At 39.8% G+C, this 21,380-nt stretch overlaps 1 protein-coding gene across 3 annotated transcripts in view; it reads right to left on the bottom strand.

The window, feature by feature from the left end:
* The window catches only part of FANCC (FA complementation group C), a 267,194-nt gene that overhangs the window by 25,259 nt on the left and 220,555 nt on the right, over nucleotides 1–21,380 (bottom strand). For all 3 annotated transcript variants that reach the window (XM_030293538.2, XM_030293535.1, XM_030293539.1), the window contains 4 exons: nucleotides 20,885–21,041; nucleotides 10,184–10,236; nucleotides 8,812–8,911; nucleotides 785–860 (listed from right to left, as the gene is read on the bottom strand). In XM_030293538.2, coding sequence (XP_030149398.1) covers nucleotides 785–860; nucleotides 8,812–8,911; nucleotides 10,184–10,236; nucleotides 20,885–21,041 — 386 coding nt within the window. The remainder of the gene's footprint in view (nucleotides 1–784; nucleotides 861–8,811; nucleotides 8,912–10,183; nucleotides 10,237–20,884; nucleotides 21,042–21,380) is intronic.

Consider the following 21,380-nt stretch of genomic DNA (forward strand, 5'->3'; position numbering starts at 1 on the left):
AAAAAGGAAATATCACTGGCTCTTTCCCTCTTTCCTTCCACAGACAGTTAAAATGCCTTCTTCTCTGGCACAGAGCCAGTGCTGTGTCAGTGCTGCCTTTCCTTCAGATTCTAGGCTTTAGTGGAAGGGGAAGGACACCTTTATTCTCTATGCCTGAAATGTTTCGTAAACACAAGTTCTCAGACATGTTAACAGACCAATGCCAGTTGGATTAAAGATGGGATCATCAATTTCCCAACTGGATGTGGCCAATGGAAGGCTGGCAAATGAGACCAGAGAAGGCCATGATTTAATACACTTACTGAATTCTTTCAAAAGTCTTTTTCCCTTGGCTTGGTTAGGAGAAATTTCCCCTAAATTTCCTTGGCTTTGTTCATCGTTTTATCTTTTCTTCTGTAACAAGGGGCACAGAGCGGAAAGAATGAAATACAAATAAATGTACTGTTCTAACCTACCTCAGCCAAGTCTTAGCCTGTTCTTGGCATTCAGGTGGATCTAGCTGGCACCAGCATAAGCCTGGGTTATCCTGAGCAGGCTATCAAAACCTAACAAGAGGACATTTTTTTTTTCTTTCTTTTGGTAAGTAATGGTAACTGGGAAGTCCAGCAAATTCTCATATCAAAATCCCACAGATGTGAGACCCTGGGAGCTTAAAAGGATGTTAGAGATGACTGATTCCATCTCCCTTGTTTTACAGAGAAGGAACTGGTAGGGAAGGGTTATGATTTGTCAGCCCTCTTTCTCAGAAATTATTTTAATATAGGCAGAATCAACTTTCACATACCTTTTGGGTGTTGAAGCAGCACCATAACAAGAGATGGAGAAGCATAAGGAAAGTAGGTCTTGAGTGTAAACTTCAGCTACAATAATTCAAAACCAAATGAATGTTAGGGTTGAAAGGGGTATTAAGAAAGAACAAAATCTTGCATCATCTGCCCCAAAATGACTGCTTAGTACTAACATGGTCAGAATGTTTTCTTAAACATTTATTTAAAAAAAAATTTTTTTCCAATAAACTTGTAAATATGTTCTAGAAAAATGAACCTTTTTGAAATCACCTTCTGGAGCTTAAGAAAAATAGAGTTATCCTCCTGATGTCTTCACAGCAGGTCTTTACCTCAAATGAACCAGATTATGCACATAAATCCATTTAAGTGAGAGTTTCCAAGGCAGTTGTGATATTAGATATTCCAGCATGATTTTTTAACAACAAAAATAAGCATGAAACAACAATGGTGCTCGCTATAGTTTGAGGGCCAAAGTACTATAGTTATTTACGCCTTCAGAAGGCACAGAGGCTTTGAAGTACTTTGTAAGAAACTGAGGGAAAATCTAGAAACAGTGAAGTGCATAGGCTTTGATGAGTTTTGGTAAATCTGTAAATCCATGTGACCATCACCCCAGTCAAAATAGAGAACATTTCTATCACCCCAAAAAGTTCCTTTGTGGTCCCACCACTCCCTGGCAACCAATACTGTGATTTCCACAAGAGATTTGTTTTGCTTATTCTTGGATTTCATATGAATAGAATCATAGAGTATGTATTCTTTTGTGTCTGGTTTGGCTCAAACTTTTTTTTTTTTTTTTTTTTTTTTTTAAGATTCATCCATGTTAATGTGCATAAGTAGTTCATTCTTTTTTTATTGTTGACATAATCATTGTATGAATATACCATAATGTTTATTCATTCTCCTATTGATGGGTACCTGGGTTGTTTCCAGTGTGGGGTTATTATGAATAAAGCTGCAAATTAACATTCATATTTATGTCTTTTTGTGGACATGTGCTTTTTCTTGGGTAAATACCACAGGAATGGAATTACTGGATCATGGAGTACACGCTGTTTAACTTTATAAGAAACTGCCATGTAGTTTTCTAGAACGGCTTGTACCATCTCACACCCCTACCAGCAATTTATGAGAATTCCAGTTGCTCCACACACTGCAAACATTTGATATTTTCAATCTTACTAACTTCAGCTATTCCAGTGGGTATGAACTGTCACCACTTTATGGGTTTACTATGCATTTACTTGATGGCAAATGATGTAGAACAATTTTCATGTGTTTATTGCCAACTTATATATGTTTTTTGAAGTGTATATTCATCTCTTTTGTCCATTTCACAAAACTGAGTTGTTTCTTAGGGACTAAGAGATTTTTATTCTGGACACAAATTCTCTGTCAAATATATGTATTAAAAATAATTTCTTGGGGAGCCTGGATGGCTCAGTCGGTTGGGTGTCCAACTTCAGCTCGGGTCATGATCTCAGAGTTTGTGAGTTTGAGCCCCAGGTCAAACTCACTGCTGTCAGCCTGTCAGTGCAGAGCTGGCTTCAGATCCTCTGTCCCCCTCTCACTACCCCTCCCCCACTCACGTGCTCACGTGCGCTCTCTCTCTCTCAAAAATAAACATTAAAAAAAAAAAGAAAAGAATTTCTCTCAGTTAGTGGCTTGCCTCTTCACTTTCTTAAGAATGTCTATCAGAGAACAGAAGATTTTAATTCTGATGAAATCTATAATTTATCCATTTTTTTGGATGGTTTGTGCTCTTTTTGCATCCCTCCTAAGAAATCTTAGATTGTTCCAATATAAAAAAGATACTCTCCTATGTTTTCTTCTAGGAGCTTTATAGTTTTAGCATTTACGCTGAAGTCCATGATCCACCTCAAATTAATTTTTGTGTTGGTGAGTTAAGAGGTTCATTTTTTTCTCATTTAGATAATTGGCTGTTTCAGCACAACTATTCGAAACTTTCCCTATTGAATTGCCTTGGTGTCACTCTCAAAGATCAATTTACTACACACACACACACACACACACACACACACACACACACACACACGTATAAACTTTGTATGGATATATCTCTCTGGACTTTTCAGTTCCACCAATCTATCCTTTTGCCAATACCTCACTGTCTTGTAGCTTAAAGTCTTGAAATCAGGTAGTGTGAATCCTCTGATTTTGCTCTTTTCTTTCTTTTTTTTTAATTGCATTTGTTTTTCAAAGTTGTTCCGTTGTTCTGGAATTATATGGGTTCTCTCCTTACATATTCAAGTTTTTTTAAGCAATGTTTTATAGTTTGCAATGTAGAGGTCTTATGCATCTGTCGTTAAATTTACTTCTTAGTATTTTACAGGTCACTGTGCATTTGTCTTTCTCTTCTTACTTCTGTCAATTTTTGCTTCATGTATTTTGAAACTGTTATTAAGCACATATCCATCGTTAATTGGTATTTCTCCTGATGACCTGACCATTCTGTGGCATTAGAAAACGTCCCTCTCTGTCTCTGGTCATACCCCTTGTTGTGAAGTCTATGCCACTGGCTGCTAGTAGTGCCATCCAGCTTATTATTTGCACAACCTAGCTCTCCTTTCTTTTACTTCAATCTACGATTTTACCATTAGAATGAGTCTCTTGAAAATAACATACAGTTGGATCTTGGTTTTTATCTACTCTGACATCTGCACCTTTGTACTAGCATATTTAGCTAATTTTTATTTAATTTTTGCCATTAACATACTGTTAGTATGTTTGCGTTTAAGTCTATCTTTTGACGTTAGTTTTCTTCTTTTGATGTTAGTCCTTTTTGTTTTGTTTTGTTTTTGTTTTTGTTCCTCTGGCAGCTCACGGCCCTGTCTGTTGACACCTCAAGTCAATCAGATTGTGCCTTCAGTTCCGGGCACCCCTGGCCCCACACAACCCCCTCCCACTCCTCACACGAGCAACCTAAGGAGACAGTTAATAGAGACCCCAATGTGGTTTCCTTTTTCAAAGCTTAAATCTCCTGTAGTTTCCATCTGCTTTTTTGGTTGTTCTCTAGTACCTTCAAATCGTTTTTAAATATATCTTGATCAGGGGCGCCTGGGTGGCGCAGTCGGTTAAGCGTCCGACTTCAGCCAGGTCACGATCTCGCGGTCCGGGAGTTCGAGCCCCGCGTCGGGCTCTGGGCTGATGGCTCAGAGCCTGGAGCCTGTTTCCGATTCTGTGTCTCCCTCTCTCTCTGCTCCTCGCCCGTTCATGCTCTGTCTCTCTCTGTCCCAAAAATAAATAAACGTTGAAAAAAAAAAAAAAAAATTTAAATATATCTTGATCAGACTCTATAATTTTTTTTTTGGAAATTTAGTCTAATACATTATCAGACTCGGCCACTGCTGGAACCAGAACCTGAAGTGATTTGCTGTTTGTACTGAGCCATTTTGCAAGTTTACAAAAAAGTGGTTTGTCGTGGCAACACTAGTTCAACTGGGCACATTGACGGAGCTGCACCGCACTCATCAAATACGACAGGCGCGAGGAAGGGACAAAAAGAGAATGAGAAGGACTGAAGATAAACATTTCTGACAATGGGAAAGAACGTGGATGAAGGGGATTTCTCACGAACTGCTGGGGGGAGTATAAACTGACACAACCACATCTGAAAACAATTTGGCACCATCTACAGAAGCTGAATCTTCGCATACCTAATAACCAGCACTTCCACTCCTAAACATATCCCAGAATGTCCAGAACGACACCATTTCTAAAGGAAAACAAAATCTGGATGCTTGCTACCACTTTCCCAACAAAGTATTACGTGGCACCACCCCACCATGGCCACACACAACACAGAGTGATCACAGGGAGTGGAAAAAGCAAGATTCAAAAGACTGCATACAGTATACTACTCTTGTTTGTTGTTTGTTTTCTCAAGTGCAAAAAAGCAAAGAAAGCATGGTTTGGGAAATCATATATATGTGATCATACTATTTTCAGAAAAAGCAAAGGAATGACAGACATAAATTCAAAACATTTATGGCTAAAGTGGAGGAGAAAGGCAGGGCTATAAAACAGAGATGGGCTACATGGATACATATTAAGTTGTTATTACCAGTCCAGGTCTTGTTTGGATATTGGATTCATATTCATTTTATTAAGAATAAATACATGAATGAATGAATAAAACACAGAAATGAAAGAGCGTTACGCATGGATCACACAGGACACAGGGTGTTATGCATCAAGGATTATGACTAACCTAAAATGGGCACTTGAGAAGGCAGGGGATCAGTGATGAGAAACGGCCATCAATTAAAAAGGCAGACAATTAGGAACAGCCCTAGAAAGGGAAGTGATATAATATACGTATATGAAGCCCTGTGCAAAGGTAAGAGGTTATTGCCCTCTTATTCTGAGTCCAAAGTCAGGGCAGTGAATTCTTTTTTTTGATCTCTGCCCTGCTTTCCACTGGGACTCAGTATGTGCCCCTCCACACCACTAAACCCATGTACCCTGAGCAGGGTAATATTCTAAATGAAAAGCAACAGAGAAGAGAAAAAGCAAGAGAGGAGAGGAGAGGAGAGGAGAGGAGAGGAGAGGAGAGGAGAGGAAAGGAAAACAGAAAAGCAACAGAAACAGAGGAAATAATCTTAGAATTTGTATGGAACCACAAAAGACCTTGAATAGCCAAAGCAATCTTGAGAAAGAACAAAGCTGGAGTCAGCATACTCTCTGATTTCAAACTTTATTACAAACCTACAGTAATCAAAACAGTATAGTACTGGCATAAAAACAGACCCACAGATCAATAGAACAGAATAGAGCCCAGAAATAAACCCACACATATATGGTCAAGGAGCCAAGAATATACAAAGGGGAAAGGACAGTCTCTTTAATAAATGGTGCTGGGAACACTGGATTGCCACATGCAAAAGAATGAAACTGGGCCACTATCTTAACAACATATACAAAAACTAAACTCAAAATGGATTAGAAACTGGAATGTTAGGACCTGGAACCATAAAGCTCCTAGAAGAAAACACAGGTGGTAAGTTCCTCAACAATGGTCTTGGCGATGACTTTTGGTTCTGACTCCACAAAAACAAAGAGAACAAAAGAAAAACTAAGTAAGTGAACTACATCAAACTAAAAAAACTTCTGCACAGGGGAGCCTGGGTGGCTCAGTCAGTTGAGCGTTCGACTCTTGACTTTGGCTCAGGTTATAATCTCACAGTTTGTGGAATTGAGCTCCGTGTAGGGCTCTGTGTTGACAGTGCTGAGCCTGTTTGGGATTCTCTCTCTTCCTCTCTCTCTGTCCCTTCTCCTACTCACACATGTGCATTCTCTCTAAATAAATAAATAAACTTAAAGAAAAACCAAACTTCTGTGCAGCAAAGGAAATCACCAACAGAATGAAAAGGCAACCTACTAAATGGGAGAAAATATTTGCAAATCATATATCTGATCAGAGGTTAATATCCAAAATATATAAAGAATTCATAAAATTCAATAGCAAAAAAAACCACCCCAATCTGATCAAAAAATGGGCAGAAGATATGAATAGAAATTTTTCCAAAGAAGGCATACAGGTGGCCAACAAGTACATGAAAGGGTGTTCAGCATCACTAATCATCAGGGAAATGAAAATCGAAACCACCATGAGCTATCACCTCACACCTGTTAGAGTGGCTATTTTCAAAAAGACAAGCTGGGAAGGATGTGGAGAAAATGGAACCCTTGTGCACTGTTAGTGAAAATGTAAACTGGTGTAGCCACTGTGGAAAACAGTATGGAGGTTCCTCAAAAAATCAGAAATACCATATGATCCAATAATCCCACTACTAGGTATCTACCCAGGAAAAATGAAAACATTAATTCAAAAAGGTATCTGCACCCCCCACATTCACTGTAGCATTGTTTACAACAGCAAAGACATGAAAACAACCTAAGTGTCCATGGACGGATGAATGGATAAAGAAAATGTGTTCTACACATTCAGCCTTAAAAAAAAAAAAGTGCTATCTTGCCATTTGTAACATGGATAGAACTTGAGAACTTATTTTATTACTAAATGAAATAAGTCAGACGGAGAAAGATAAATACCATATAATCTCACTTACATGTAGAATAAAAAAAACAAAACAGAGCAATACACCACTTGAGCTCACAGATACAGAGAACAGATTGGTGGTTGCCAGAGGCAGGCTGGGGAGTGGGCGAAATGGATGAAGGTGATCAAAAGGTATAAACCTCTAGTTAACAAATAAGTAAGTCTTGGGGCTGTAATGTATGGTATGGTATACAGTTAATAATACTGTATTGCATATTGAAATGCTGCTAAGAGAGTGTATCTTAATAGTTCTCATCACAAGAAGTTTTGTAACTCTAGTTACGGATGTTAACTGGACTTATTGTGATCATTTCACAATATATATAAATATCAAATCATTATGTTGTACACCTGAAACTAGTATTTGTTAATCATACCTCAATAAAAAAAAAAGACTAAAAAAAATAAGAACAAACAAATCAATTAAGGGGTGCCTGGATGGGTCAGTCAGGTAAGCATATGACTCATGATCTTGTGGTCATGAGATGGAGTCCTGCATCAGGTTCTGTGTTTACAGTGCAGAGCCTGCTTAGGATTCTCTCTCTCCCTCTCTCTCTGCCCCTACTCCTCTCTCCACTTACCCGTGCACTCTCTCCCTCAAAATAAATAAGTAAACATTAAAAAAATAATAATTTTAACAAATTAATTAAAAGCAACTGTAACTCTAGTCCAAATCCACAGTGCCCAAGGCCAACAGTCAGGAGCAAGGCTGATAAGAAAAACACCCTTAAGCTAATGCTTTAACCAGTGTCATCTGCCCTAACCTAGGTGTCTTCAGGACTCAAAGGGGCAGGTTTTTTAGAGGTTGGTTCCTAACTGGGAATACAGAGAATGTATAGGGAGGATAAAAGATGTTTATAGTTATGCCTCAAAATAGGTGTGAGGGCCAACAAGTGCTTTTCAGCAGAGCTCTCCTCCCAAATTCTAGGCTGGGTATTGAAATGCGGTTTGCTACAGTCTAGTTAACCTCTCTAGGGAAAAAGGATGAGAGAAAATCATAAATATTTATGATTGTCTTAAAAAGCACAACATCTGCTAAAACCTGAGAGATTTCTTTGGTGTAGGGATGTGTGGGATTGCAGCAGGGCCAAGCATCGCACAGCACTGCTCTCCTATGTGAGGCTGTAGAAAGCCACCACGAGGGGACCATGGCCCACCTCCTGGGGAGCTGCAGTGGACCCCACACACAGTAAAGGTCAGTTAAAATATCCCAAAGCGAAAGCTCTGGTAGAAATGCTTCCTGTTTCACAAGGTCCCTCTAGTCGGTCACTGGCCCTTGGCAGCAGCTGCCTGGTGTCTGCTGAGGGGGCCCTGCAGTACAAGCCTTCCTGCAGCCCCCCACGCATGGCTTCTTACTGACTGTGACCACCTCACACCTCTTGGTCATTGTCATTCCTAGCTGCTTCTCTATAATCATTCAAATCTCTCCTCATCATTCTCACTGGCTCCTTTCTCTCCTGGAACCCAGTTCACATTTGGGTTCCTCCCAGGCAGGGAAACTCTGATGATTAAGAATGTCCAGCACTGCTCTGTACTCTGTGGCATTTCCTTCTTAGCACATACTACATACACTACTGCTGGCCTGACAAGGGCAGAGTCCCGCTCAGCAGAGAGCATACAACACAGGGCCTGGAAAATGCGTCCTCCAGGGAGGCACATGCTGGCACGCCAGTTTTCTTACACAACAGTAGATAAATGCTTCCGGGTACCAGGGCGCAGGGCAGACAAGAACTATCTGGATTCATTTTCAATTAAAATGGTTTTACCTTTGCTGGGGCATTCATTTGGAAGCTTTCTTCATAAGCAAAACAGTCTATCAAAATCACTAAAAATTAAGTGCTCCTTTCTGGTGATTAGCCAGATACTCTTAACAGCCTTCCCCCCCCCCCCCCCCCCCCCCCCCGCTTGGGGGAAATGACTAATATGTGCAATATAACAAACCTGCTTGTTTTGTTTTTCCAGAGCTTCCACAAAGCACCATGTAAACACTTGAATAGCGGCTAGTACTTCTGGGGCTCCATCGGTTTCCAGGAGTGCATACCTGAGCAATGCAAAGCCAGATTACACACGTTTAATGATTAATCTGGCAAACATGTGACTCTGAACTGTAAAAGGGAAGAGTGGAAACATTTTTTGTGTGTGCCATAAGCTTCAGCAGTATCCTAGCTCATTAGATTTCGGTCCTTGTGCGTCACTCCTTTCCGAAATACTTTCTTTAAAGTAGCAATCTGCAAAGCTTCCATGCTTGGTTTTTAAATTATGAAGCACTGCATATCCCTTCCATATAGGCCTGAGTGCTCTCTAGAAGTATTTGTACACTGTATGCCCAGGCATGCAAAATCAACAGACCGTTTTCTTTTTCAAGTGGAGAAAGAGTTCCAAGGGGGTAAACTGTCAGGGTCAAATCTACCCAGTAAACGGTGGAAGAATCTGTGTGTATCTGGATTGGTTTCTGCGCATTTTCACACAACTAACTTTATACTGAAACAAAAGAAATCAACTCAAACCTTGCCCGCTTTAAACTAAAAACCGCATTGTGACTTATTCCTATGCTCATTTAGCTTGAAGCTGGTATGTTTCAAGACCAACTTAAGGGCTGCTGTAAAAATTCCTTTCCCCAGGGTTACTGTCTGCCCTGGAGGCTCTACTGGTGAATGCCAAGGGGGACGGGTGGGGGAGGGTGAGTACCAGGGCTGCACCAGTACCCACAAAAGAGGACAGAAACCCTCTCTGGGTAACAAGCTCCCACTAACTGCCAGCCATGGTATCCACTGCCTGGTATCCACTGGGCTCTCACCTCTCATCATCTATAAATCCAACGTACTTCCCAAGAAGTACTCACATTTGCAAAATTAATGTGTCAGAGGATAACACGCATAGTTGATTTTGCCTTTCAGAAGAGCTCTCTTAAGAACTGCCTTACTTATTTTTCTTGGTTTTTCTTAGCTTTAAAATCTTTTAAAAAGATTGGTCAGCCCTCATGTGGTGAAGGGAGTACACTGCTACACTTTATTTTGAGCTGAGAAAAATCCTACATGAATATTTAATGATTTAATATTGAATTCAATTCTGCCTTTCTACCATTACTAGAATTTTAAATTGTTAAAAAAAAGAAAGTTATCTTAATTCTTAGGCATTGGCTTTTAAATATACACTAGGCATTTGGGTTTTACCAAATAGCTTGGATGGGTAAGACAGAATCAGAAACTAACTTCCCCATGGTATAGCCAGAGACTACCACAAATTCTTTTATTCATATTTGGAAACTGAGCATTTCTAGGCCAATTATTAGCAGAAATAGCACACCATTTACCTGAACATTTCATCAACAATTCTGAATATGGCAGGGTAGCAGGCTGCTTCAGGCTGTAAAAGAGACCAAAAGTAAAATATCAGAAGCATTTCACTGATAACATAATGACTGGTTATTATTGGGGAGATGAGTTGTCTAGAACTGCTAGTGTCTAGAAAATGGGCATATTTCTTTGGGTTAGAAAAAAAAATCCAAGTGCATGGAGCAAATGGGTTCTCTTGAGGCAAAGAGATCATGGACAAGCTTTATTTCCTCGTTATACTCCTGTATGTTCCACATTTTCCACAATAAGCCCATACGATCCAAAAAAAGAGTCAATAAGTATCATGGGAAAGTAAGTATCATGGTCAATAAGTATCATGGGAAATTTAAAAATGCCTTTCACCAGCATGTTGTAGTGAAGGCAGAGCTTGTGTGCGTTGCCAGTTTTACACAAAGTGCCCATGGACCTGACCACCTCCCATGGCCTAGAAGTGCCTCAAGGTCAGGTCTGGGCCTGCTATCTTTTCATTCCTCCTTACTGAGCAGTGACAACATAGTAATTGACGATTATTAGTAAGGAAAGCAGGGACTACCACCATCCGGAACTATATATGAATTTAGTGGGGTGCCTGGGTGGCTCAGTCAGTTGAGCGTCTAACTTCAGTTCAGGTCACGATCTCACAGTCCATGGGTTCGAGCCATGCGTTGGGCTCTGTGCTGACAGCTCAGAGCCTGGAGCCTGTTTCACATTCTGTGTCTCCCTCTCTCTCTGCCCCTGCCCTGCTCACATTCTGTCTCTCAAAAATAAATAAAACAAAAAAAAAAAAAATTAAAAAGAAAAGTATTTAGCAGCTTCTATTATTTACAATGGAAAAGGGATTAATGAACACAAAATATAGATACCATCATCTTGAACAAGGGAAGTGATCTAATTTATTCTATGAATATTTTTGTGATGGTTCTGATGGTTCAAGCCTGCAGAAGTTGACCCACCATAGCTTAGGTAGGGCTTTAATGGGCCTGACTCAGGTTCCCTGTCTTTTCAGCCAGAGCTCAAAGCATGAGAGTTAGCCAGACGAAAAATGCCATTTGTGAAACAAACACATATTTTACAGTAGCATCCAAATGTGACTGGATTAAGGAATTTGAGTCATACCGCACTTGATATGACCAGCTTTGGCAAACATTTTTTCAAAGCCCCCTCAACAAAAAAAGAAGAAAGGATATGCTTTGCCTCTCAAGTTTTCCGGACCACGCTGAAGAAAGAGTGGAACCTATCTCCACAGATTTTCTTTTCTACTCTCTGGTTTGAGCTGGGCATTTTGAGTTGTAACATTGAACGTGTGCCATCTAGTGTTCATACACCGTCACTACAGCCTGCCACAGAAGGCTCCAGGCAAGAGCACCACCACTTAATTAAAATGATGGGATAACTTCCTTTTAATTATTGGAAGAGAGAGATTTGTGATTTGTAAGTTACAAATCTCTACTCTCTAGGTAGAGTAACCCATGCTCCCTCATCCTTCACTGATGTGAATTTTTATCTAAAAGAGACCAACTAAAAATTCTCATAGGTAAAATCATTATGTACTCAAGAAATAATCTGGCAGGGCCACAGTTCAACAGAAGAGATGCAAGTTATTTCTTGGCTTTGATCTCAGGCAAGTCTGTTAATCTCCTGGAGTCTCAGACCCACTGTAAATAATAACAGTTATGAACAGGTCACTGGATAAATGCCCAGAAAATACCATAAAAGTTTCTACGTATTCATAATGGAAAAATCAAACAAGAAGGGAAAAGCACACTGTATGTCTTTTTTTAAAAATGTTTATTTATTTTTGAGAGAGAGAGAGAGAGAGAGAGCGAGTGGGGGAGGTGCAGAGAGAGAGGGAGACACAGAATCTGAAGCAGGCTCCATGTTCTGAGCTCTCAGCACAGAGCCTGACGTGGGGCTCAAACTCACGAACCATGAGATCATGACCTGGGCTGAAGTCGGATGCTTAACCAACTGAACCACCCAGGCACCCCAGCACACTGTATGTCTTAAAGTGATTCATCAAATTCGCCAAAAATTTTTCAAACTTTCGTAGATGGACAATATGCCTCTTAAGTGTTTAAGACCAAATACTGTCAAATGCCCACAGGCAGACAGATACACAGAGCCTGAAAATGCACTGATAGAAAACCAAAACTAGAAATGGTAAACAGAACCATTCCTTTGGAGAATGGTCTAACGAATCTAGAGCCACTCTATACATTTGATGCTAGTAAAAAATCATTCAACACTGATCACAGATTTCTAAATGGCAAAGGAGAGGATGATCCACTGTGTAGAACAGGGCTACTATGAAACTCAAGGGGGAGAAGAAAGGACGCTGTAACTCAATTTATTAAAAGAGAATTCGAGTTTGGACATACTTTTATTTTATGCAGTGTTTTCTATCAAAACCACTCAATCCAATGTTTTAAATGTCTCCAGAATGTGTGGAGCTGCCTGCTCTCTCCATGCCAATGGACTCTCTTAGAGTTCCTTCTGTCTAAATATTTCAGACTTTCGGTTGCTCTCAACCTGCTTCTACAACCCATTTCAGCTTTTACAACAGATAAGATGCCAGGAGGCAGGGAAGCCTTGCTGAAACAGCAGCGGCAGAGATTTTGATTTAAAAAGCAGTCTTCCTTGCTGTTCCAGAGCTGTGAACCGCTCTTTCTCATCCTCAGCCCTTACGGATGGTTTTTAAAACAAGACTCTTTACACTTCCCGAGCACATAATTTCAGGGTCAGTGAGTCCCCTCATGAAGCCTGGAGTGCTCACAGGCCAGGCATGTGTCCCAGTGACATCAAATCACAAAAGCAAACTTAAGCTGCTTTTCCTATCAAGAGAATCCTCCAAATAGAATTAAAGTCTTAATTTATGCTTCTTTGGAAGCCATAAATTTCCCTTCTGAATCTTTACAGCATCCTTGTGAGGGAAGAGGCGAACATTTAACCCCTCTGTGTCCTGGCTTATTTGTGGAAGGGGACCCTACAGTAAACACACCACAGGCCACTCTGCAACCTAGCTCGAACCCTAGCTCTGAAGCCCTACAATCCAGGGGATTATCTTTCCTGTAAAAATGAGGGCAAGAAAAACTTTCTTGGGTTCCATCTGTTTATCTGTTTTTCTCCATCCTACCAAAATCTGTTCCTTCTCAAGCTCTGCTTGCTCTTCTCCAACTGGCCTAATGATTTCCATGTTCAGATTATTTCAAATCCAGGGAAACTATGTCACCAAGAGGCCTTCAATAACACGTGTTTTGCCCTTCTCTCTTCCCCTCACACCACCCCAATCCTTTCAGTGAATGTCAGAGGACTAACAGAGGATGATGATGGAGGGCTCCAGACTCTGACTTCCTCTTCCTACGGACCAGATTGTTCTGTTGGGTGTGTATCCCCTTCCGATCTCCCACAGCGATTCCAAAATGCCCTGTGTATCTCCTCTCTGCCTAGGACAGCCCATTCCCATCCCTCAACAAAACAAGGGATGACAAAGTCCACACAGAAGAAATGTGTGGCGGCGGTGTGCTCTAGTGCTGTGTCGCGGGGGGAAGGTGAGGGAGAGGCCAACTGTCCTTGATGTCCAATCTGTTATTTCCATCCCAATTTATCGAGGATTATTACAAGCCACTTGTCACTTAAGAGAGGCCTGAGAACATGGAAGAACATAACTCTCATGGAAGAAATCTTTCCTCTTTTCTATCATTTTCTGATTCCTTGTGTGTGTAAGATAGAGTATGGGGAGGAGGGGAAAAAGAGAATATAAACCAAAAAGGGATATTATAATATGATTTGAGAGGTGAGAGGTAAAATGAGGTACAGGAAGCCTGGAACAGATTCTCTTTCATGGTCTATTTTAATATAGTTAACTATTTTTAGTTAGGAATGGTCATTCTTTTAAAAAGAAGTGGCTGATTAGAAGCTCCCCCTTGAGCTGACCCAGCAGCTGACCCAAACCCTGACAGGTGGGAACCCTTGTGTTAATATATGTATATAATTAATTTAATATAATATATTAAGATATATATTATATATTATTATATTATATAATATATTATATATCATAATATATTATATAATATTATATATTATAATATATAATATATAATATAATATATTGTCTTGTAATATAATTAAAGGGTGACTATCAAAAAATAACTTTGCTCTTTTAAAAAGGGGATTCTTCATAAGATTCATTTCAATAGTAAGCTCCTTTATTGAGTTGAAAAACAATTTGGTTTTTAAAATATCTACTTATATAAAATCTTCGTATCTATTGTGTAAAATAAGGCACCTTTATAAATATGTATGTTTTATGATGCCATTTTCTTCTTTTCTACTTCCAAAATGCTAAAAAGAAGACTGTAAATATCCCTTTTACATTTCAGGACCCATTTTGTTTCAAAACACTCAAGTTTCTTTCAATAAATTTGAGCTTGGAAAAATTTTTCTTTCTTTTAAATCTTTACCAGATGTTGTTTATACTACAAGCAATTTTTTTCCATATTCCATAATGTAATTATTGTTTAGTTAGTGATAAATGTATCATTTCTGGGCTTAAAGAAAAACTTAAGTTTTTAAAATTTAAATTTACCCATGCTCTCCAAGGGCGTTAAGACAAAGGGATGCCAGCTCTGGATGTTGAACAAGATCCCTAAAACCTGAAGTTCTTTCTAGCCTCGCCCAGTGGACTCTATATAGTTAGCTTGTGCAGCTTGAGCAGGAAGATGGTCCCTCAACCTGAGAGCTGCTTCTTGGCTCAGTGACTAAGTGGCACTAAAACCCCAGGTCGAACACTGTGTTTTTTTTTGTTTTTTCTCTCCCTTCATTTGACTGGTCCATTGCAAAGTCCTGAACCCCCCAACAGTAAAGCAGCACTTGCAATCTGGGCCTCCTCTGCAGAGACAATGCTGGGGCGGAGGGGGGGGGGGGGGGGGGGGTTGGGAGCGGGGTCTGGTGCCCCCAAGAGGTCAATGATGGGAAGTGCAACTACTGTACAAGATGCAGATTCTTTACCTTTCTGTTACAAGCATAAGCCACCACACTTTCAATTCGATCACTGCTAAATTCATGCGCCACATTAAAGCACTCAAAAAAGAAATGCTTAAAAAACTGCTAATGAAAAATATGGAAAAGAAAACCCTAGAACATTGGTAAGAAGTTATTCAAGTACAGAAAACTGACATCATCTGGGATCTGGAGTTAATTCTTTAGTATAATCTTTTATTAATGGGGAACTGTGCTTGGAATTTTGTGTAAAGGAAGTTTTTCTTTTTGAAGTGGCTACAACTGCTCTTTGGAGGACGAAGACAAGAACATATTCTATCTCACATCAGGGAGGTTAACAAGGACACTGAGATACCTTCATGTTTTTTATTCTTAAGTTGTTATTAGATTACGAATTAATTTTCCCCCCAGCTTTATTGAGGCATACTTGACAAGATAAAGAATTTTAACTGAGCTGTGAAGACTTTTGGGTAGGAGAGAATATGAGGAGTATTTTCAGATTTAAAATCCGAATAAACAAAAACAAAATGAACCCAGTCTCCCTTCCCCCTCTCCTCCCTTCTTTCATGGGCAAATCTATCTGTGAAGATGAGGGACCAGCTCCTCTGGACCCAGCTGGAGGGGCAGGCAGCATGTGGGGTCAGCCAACAGAGGAGTAGAATGAAAGGGCATGGGAACGAGGGTACATCCCGGCCCTGGCATGCAGCAGGGCAGCCAAGCACAGCGCCACTGTGCCACCCAGCCAGCACTTTTCATTCAAATGTGGAATATAAACAATAGCTTTCTGGGCTCCACAGACAGAATTGTAACTAGAAAACATAACATCCTTCTGATTTGGGTCAGCCTTGGGAAACCAGAGTCAAAAAGAAACCCCTGTATAATTAGCAAGTAGTTTTCACTGCTTTTGGTGACATTAGTTTTTAAGGTAGGTCTGAAGCTATAGATTATGGTCTTGAAGTGTGTATTCTGTCAAGGAAAACACAAGACCACCTGCTTTGAAAGGTGTCAGTCTGCACAGTAAATGACAAACTGAGGTTAATACTGCAATTTATTTAGGAGCCACCACATGCAGCAGGTGGCCATGAACTTGGGGCCAGCCTAGCCCATGGAAGCCAAAGGGTGAGTCTCAAAAGTAAGCAGGTTTTGAAAACTTGTTTTTGTTTTGGAAGGCAAAAAGATATATATGCATTTAGAATTCAGGTAATATTAGGTTGGTGCCTGTCTTAATGGAAAATAGCAGGCTTTCCAATATACAAACTTAATGCAATCCCTATCAAAATACCAATAAGCATTTTTCACAGTACTAGAACAAACAATTCTAAAACGTGTATAGATCCACAAAAGATCCTGAATAGTCAAAGCAATCTTGAAAAAGCAAAGCAAAGCAAAGCTAGAGGTATCACAATTCTGGACTTCACATTATATTACAAAGCTGTAGTGATCAAAACAGTATGGTACTGGCACAAAAATAGACACATAGGTCAATGGAACAGAACAGAAAATTCAGAAATAAACCCACAATTATATGGTCAATTAATCTTTGACAAAGAAGTAAAGAATAAAACCAATGGGAAAAAGATGGTCTCTTCTATAAATGGTGTTGGGAAAACTGGACAGCTACATGCAGAAGAATGAAACTGGACCGCTTTCTTACACCACACACAAAAATAAATTCAAAATGGATTAAATAATTAAATCTGAAACCTGAAAACATAAAAATTCTAGGAGAGAGTACAGGCAGTAACTTCTTTGACATTGACTACAGCAACTTCCAGACATGCAACTTCTTTCTAGATGTCTCCTGAGGCAAGGGAAATAAAAGCAAAAATAAACTACTTGGACTACATCAAAATAAAAGGCTTTTGAACAGCAAAGGAAACAATCAACAAAACTAAAAGGCAGCCTATGGAATGGGAGAAGATATTTGCAAATGACATAACTGATAAAGAGTTAGCATCCAATTTATAAAGAACATATAAAAGTCAATACTCCAAAATGAATAATCCAATTAAAAAATGGGCTGACGACATGAACTGACATTTCTCTAAAGAAATACAGATGGCCAACAGACACATGAAAAGGTACTCATCAGAGAAAAACAAATCAAACACCTCACACCTGTCAGAATGGCTAAACTCAGCAACATAAGAAACAACAGGTGTTGGTAAGAATGTAGAGAAAAAGGAAGCCTTGGGCATTGTTGGGGGGTATGCAAACTGGTACAGCCACTATGGAAAACAGTATAGAAATTCCTCAAAAAGTTAAAAATAGAACTACGTTATGATCCAGCAATCACACTACTGGGTATTTACCCAAAGAATACAAGAACACCAATTCAAAAAAAAAAAAAAAATATATATATATATATATATATGTATATACATATATACACACAATTACACACACACACACATATATATGTATATGTATGTATATATATATATATATATATATATATATATATACAATGGAATATTATTCAGCCATAAAAAAAGAATGAAATCTTGCCATTTGCAATGGCATGCATGGAGATAGAATAATGCTTAATGTATAATGTCAGAGAAAGACAAATAACATATAATTGCACTCATATGTGGATTTTAGAAACCAAACAAGCAAAGAGGGAAAAAAATGAGAGAATGAGAAAAAAATTAAAAAACAGACTCTTAATTCTAGAGAACTGATGATTACCAGAGGGGAGGTGGGTGGGGGATGAGTTAAAGAGGTGATGGGGATTAAGGAGTATACTTGTGATGAGCACAGGGTGATACATGGAAGTGTTGAATCATTATATTGTACACCTGAAACTAATATTAATACTGTCTGTTAACTACCTGGAATTAAAATAGAAACTTAAGGAGCACCTGGGTGGCTCAGTTGGTTAAGCCTCCAGCTTTGGCACAGGTCGTGATCTAGCAGTTCGTGGGTTTGAGCTCCACATCGGGCTCTGGGCTGACAGCTCTGGGCCTGGAGCCTGCTTTGGATTCTGTGTCTCCCCCTCTCTCTGCCCCTCCCTCCCTTGCGCTCTGTCTCTCTCTCTCTCTTGGAAATAAACAAACATTAAAAAAAAATTTTTAATAAAAACTTAAAATAATAAAAAATGAACTACCAAAAAAAAAAAAAAAAAGGAGAAAAGAAAATACCAAGCTTTCAAGTCACCGAGAGGCCAAAGAACATTTGGGGAGATCATTTCCCTTTGTACAACCTGTACCACACTTTTATCTTTTGTTTTTGCAACATCTTGTAACTATAGAATTTCCAGGGCTATTTCTGGACAGTCCCAAAAGATGGAAACATAATTAACAGTGCTCCATATAAAATACAAGTTACGTAGACCATCACACTTTAATTACTCTCAGAATCCAACCCTAATGTAATAGGCATCAAGTTTCTTCTGGAGGCAAACACAGCAGGACCCTGCTAGCAGAGTCTAGGAGATCTCTCTGATACTTCTGCATGGCCTTGTCACTGCACGGAGATACATGCTGTGATAAACGCATGAGATGATGCAATTAGGAAGCAGGTTCTTCAGGTTACCCTTCTAATCACTCAGTCACGTCATAGCCATCTTCCAGCCTGCCTGGTTTTCTAGCACTGCAGCCCCAGGATGCCTGAAGAGAACAGCCCACGCCAACCAGGGACTTGCAACTCTGCACTGTAATTACCTCCTTGAACGATAAGGCATAGAGAGGTCACATCCTGCCAATGCCACAATAAATTAAACCAAATAACACCCTCTGGAATCCTCCTCTGACCATAATGGAAGCTCTGAAATCTACACACATGATCCTGATAAATACTTTTGTAGATCAACGGCCTTCGAAGCTGTCTGCCTAGGGGAGATCAAACTATAAAAGTTGGAGACTTGAAGGCTGTGTAAGGGCACTGTTCCGTGGGGGTGCCTGCTTCCTGGCTCTTAAGCCCGAAGGCCCAGGTAAAAAGGACATGGGGGAGGTTCAGAGAAGAACCACAGGACCAATGAAGGGCCGCAGAATCAAACCAACTCAGAATGTCGATAGAACTGGAATTTATCTACAGGGAGAGGATCTAAAGACAATTTAATAAGGACCCTGACAGCAAGGAAATAACTCAGGTACTATATTTTGCCACGGAAAAAGGACTAAAGAAAATTAAATTATACCATCACATTTACGTTAAAAATAGAAATAGAGATTTACCTGATAATAAAAGTAATGTTTGAAATGGGCTATATAAACAAACACCTTTGTTCATTTTGAATTTTACTATAATTATTATTATGTAAGGTGCATTCTTATTTCTCACCTAGTAAGGTACTATGCAACTCTTTTGAATGGTGAGGTCAAGCAGTCATTTTCCTAAAAACAAAAAACCTCTCTGCTGCTCTCTCAGTCTTCTGTCCCTATCTTCCTTCCTTCCTCCCTTCCTTACTTTTTTTTCCTGTCAAACATTGCAAACTTCAAATCAGCTGGGTTCAGTTTGTGCCACTTAACTTACAGGTCCATGGCCAACGGTGACTATAGCACCATCCACAGTCACCTGGGAGGCCCCAGAACGTGAAGGCAGAAAGAAGCCTATGGAGTAAGAGAGAAAGCCTGGACAGTTACATATGACAGCTGGGGGGTACCTACAAGGAACAATGGACATAGGAAGAAGACAACTGTTTCAATTAGGATTCCCTAACACAGCCTCCAATTTGAAAGAGAAAGAAAACAGGACGTTCCAACTGAATTATAAAAAATAGAAGGTGTCTGGGAGGTGGGCACTGTGGAAACTGAGCCAACCTCAGAGCTTCCCCCTTCCGAAGTCTCAGCTCAAGTGGGGAGGTGAATACACTCTCCTGCCAGTTTCCTTGCCCCCAACTGAAGATCTGACTTCCCCATCTCTGAACTAATTTTCTCCGTCTGTACAGCAGGAAGAAAATCTCTGCACCCTATCTTCCCCAGGTTATGACAGCTAATGAGAAAGCATGTTAGAAACCACAGGGGTTCTGGTAAAACAGAGGCACAGGGAGCAAGGCACCTCCCTTAGTTTTTGACTGGTTTTTTCAGGCAGCATTGGTCTTTATTCCTGCTCTTACAAAAATGCACATAAATTCCACAGAGTTGCCTCCTACAAAAGGAAAACAGCCCCACCCCTCAGGTTCTGGGGGCTGCCTGTGAACCCTGCCACCTAACACTGGATTAGGCAATGAGGCCATTCCATTTGGCCCACTGAGCCCCCAAATTCCCAGGCCCAAGAAGTCCCAAGTACAAGAGAGGATAGGCGAGCCACATCGGGGGAGGAGGGTTCAAGGCTGGAAGGCTTATACCAAAAGAAAACTTACAGAATTCTTCCTTGTTTTTGTTGCTTTAATATTTCTTCTAGGGTTTTGTTTTATTCCTCCTCTCATTCATAAGATCTTCATTTTTTAAAACTAACTTTTCATATGGAAATAAGAAATATTGTTTGAAAACAGTGTGCTCTAATATCAATTCTTGTGAATATGCAATAGAAGGTGCATCAGTCAAGTAAATCTAGAAGCCCCCATTTTCAATACACGCTCCAAGTATGCAGAAAAGCCCGGCCACTGGTATTTCTACAACAAAATGCAGATACATTAAAATTCTCTGTTTACATTTCCCCTTGCTTTGAGAAAAAGAGATGATACCCAGCATCCTCTTTAAGGAGTTTTCTCCTAATCAAAGCCCAGCACGTACCAGCAATGAATCTTTCAAAAAGCATTCGATCCTTCTCAGGAAATTTCTCTCACTGGAGATTAGCTTTTCAAAAAGATGCAGTGTTGCTTTTTCAAGGCTGGGAAGGTGCCGAAGCCAGAGGCAGATGACAGCTGATGTGGGGAGAGAAATCTTCTTCCTTTCAGCAAAAAACAAACAAAATTTTAAACAGAAAAGGGTTACTGAGAAAACAAGACTGAGAGAGATCAAAATGCAGTCACGAATCCAGCCTGTGAATCTTTTCATCATGGTCAGCAGCAGTTAATATTTATAGTATCCATGAAATTCACCAAGTGTCCATTTGCAAAATAATGTGAATTTGCTTCCAATTCAACTCAAGAAATCAGAAATGCTCAAAGGAAAAAAAAATGCTTTCAAAAAGGATAAACAAATATCAGTGAAGGAAGAAAGTGATAAAAAATAAGATGGAAAAAGGCCTTGAGGTATACATCCCTAATTTAAAAAAAAGTTATGTTTG

This window comes from Lynx canadensis, chromosome D4 (assembly GCF_007474595.2).
Source record: "Lynx canadensis isolate LIC74 chromosome D4, mLynCan4.pri.v2, whole genome shotgun sequence".
Lineage (NCBI taxonomy): Eukaryota > Metazoa > Chordata > Mammalia > Carnivora > Felidae > Lynx > Lynx canadensis.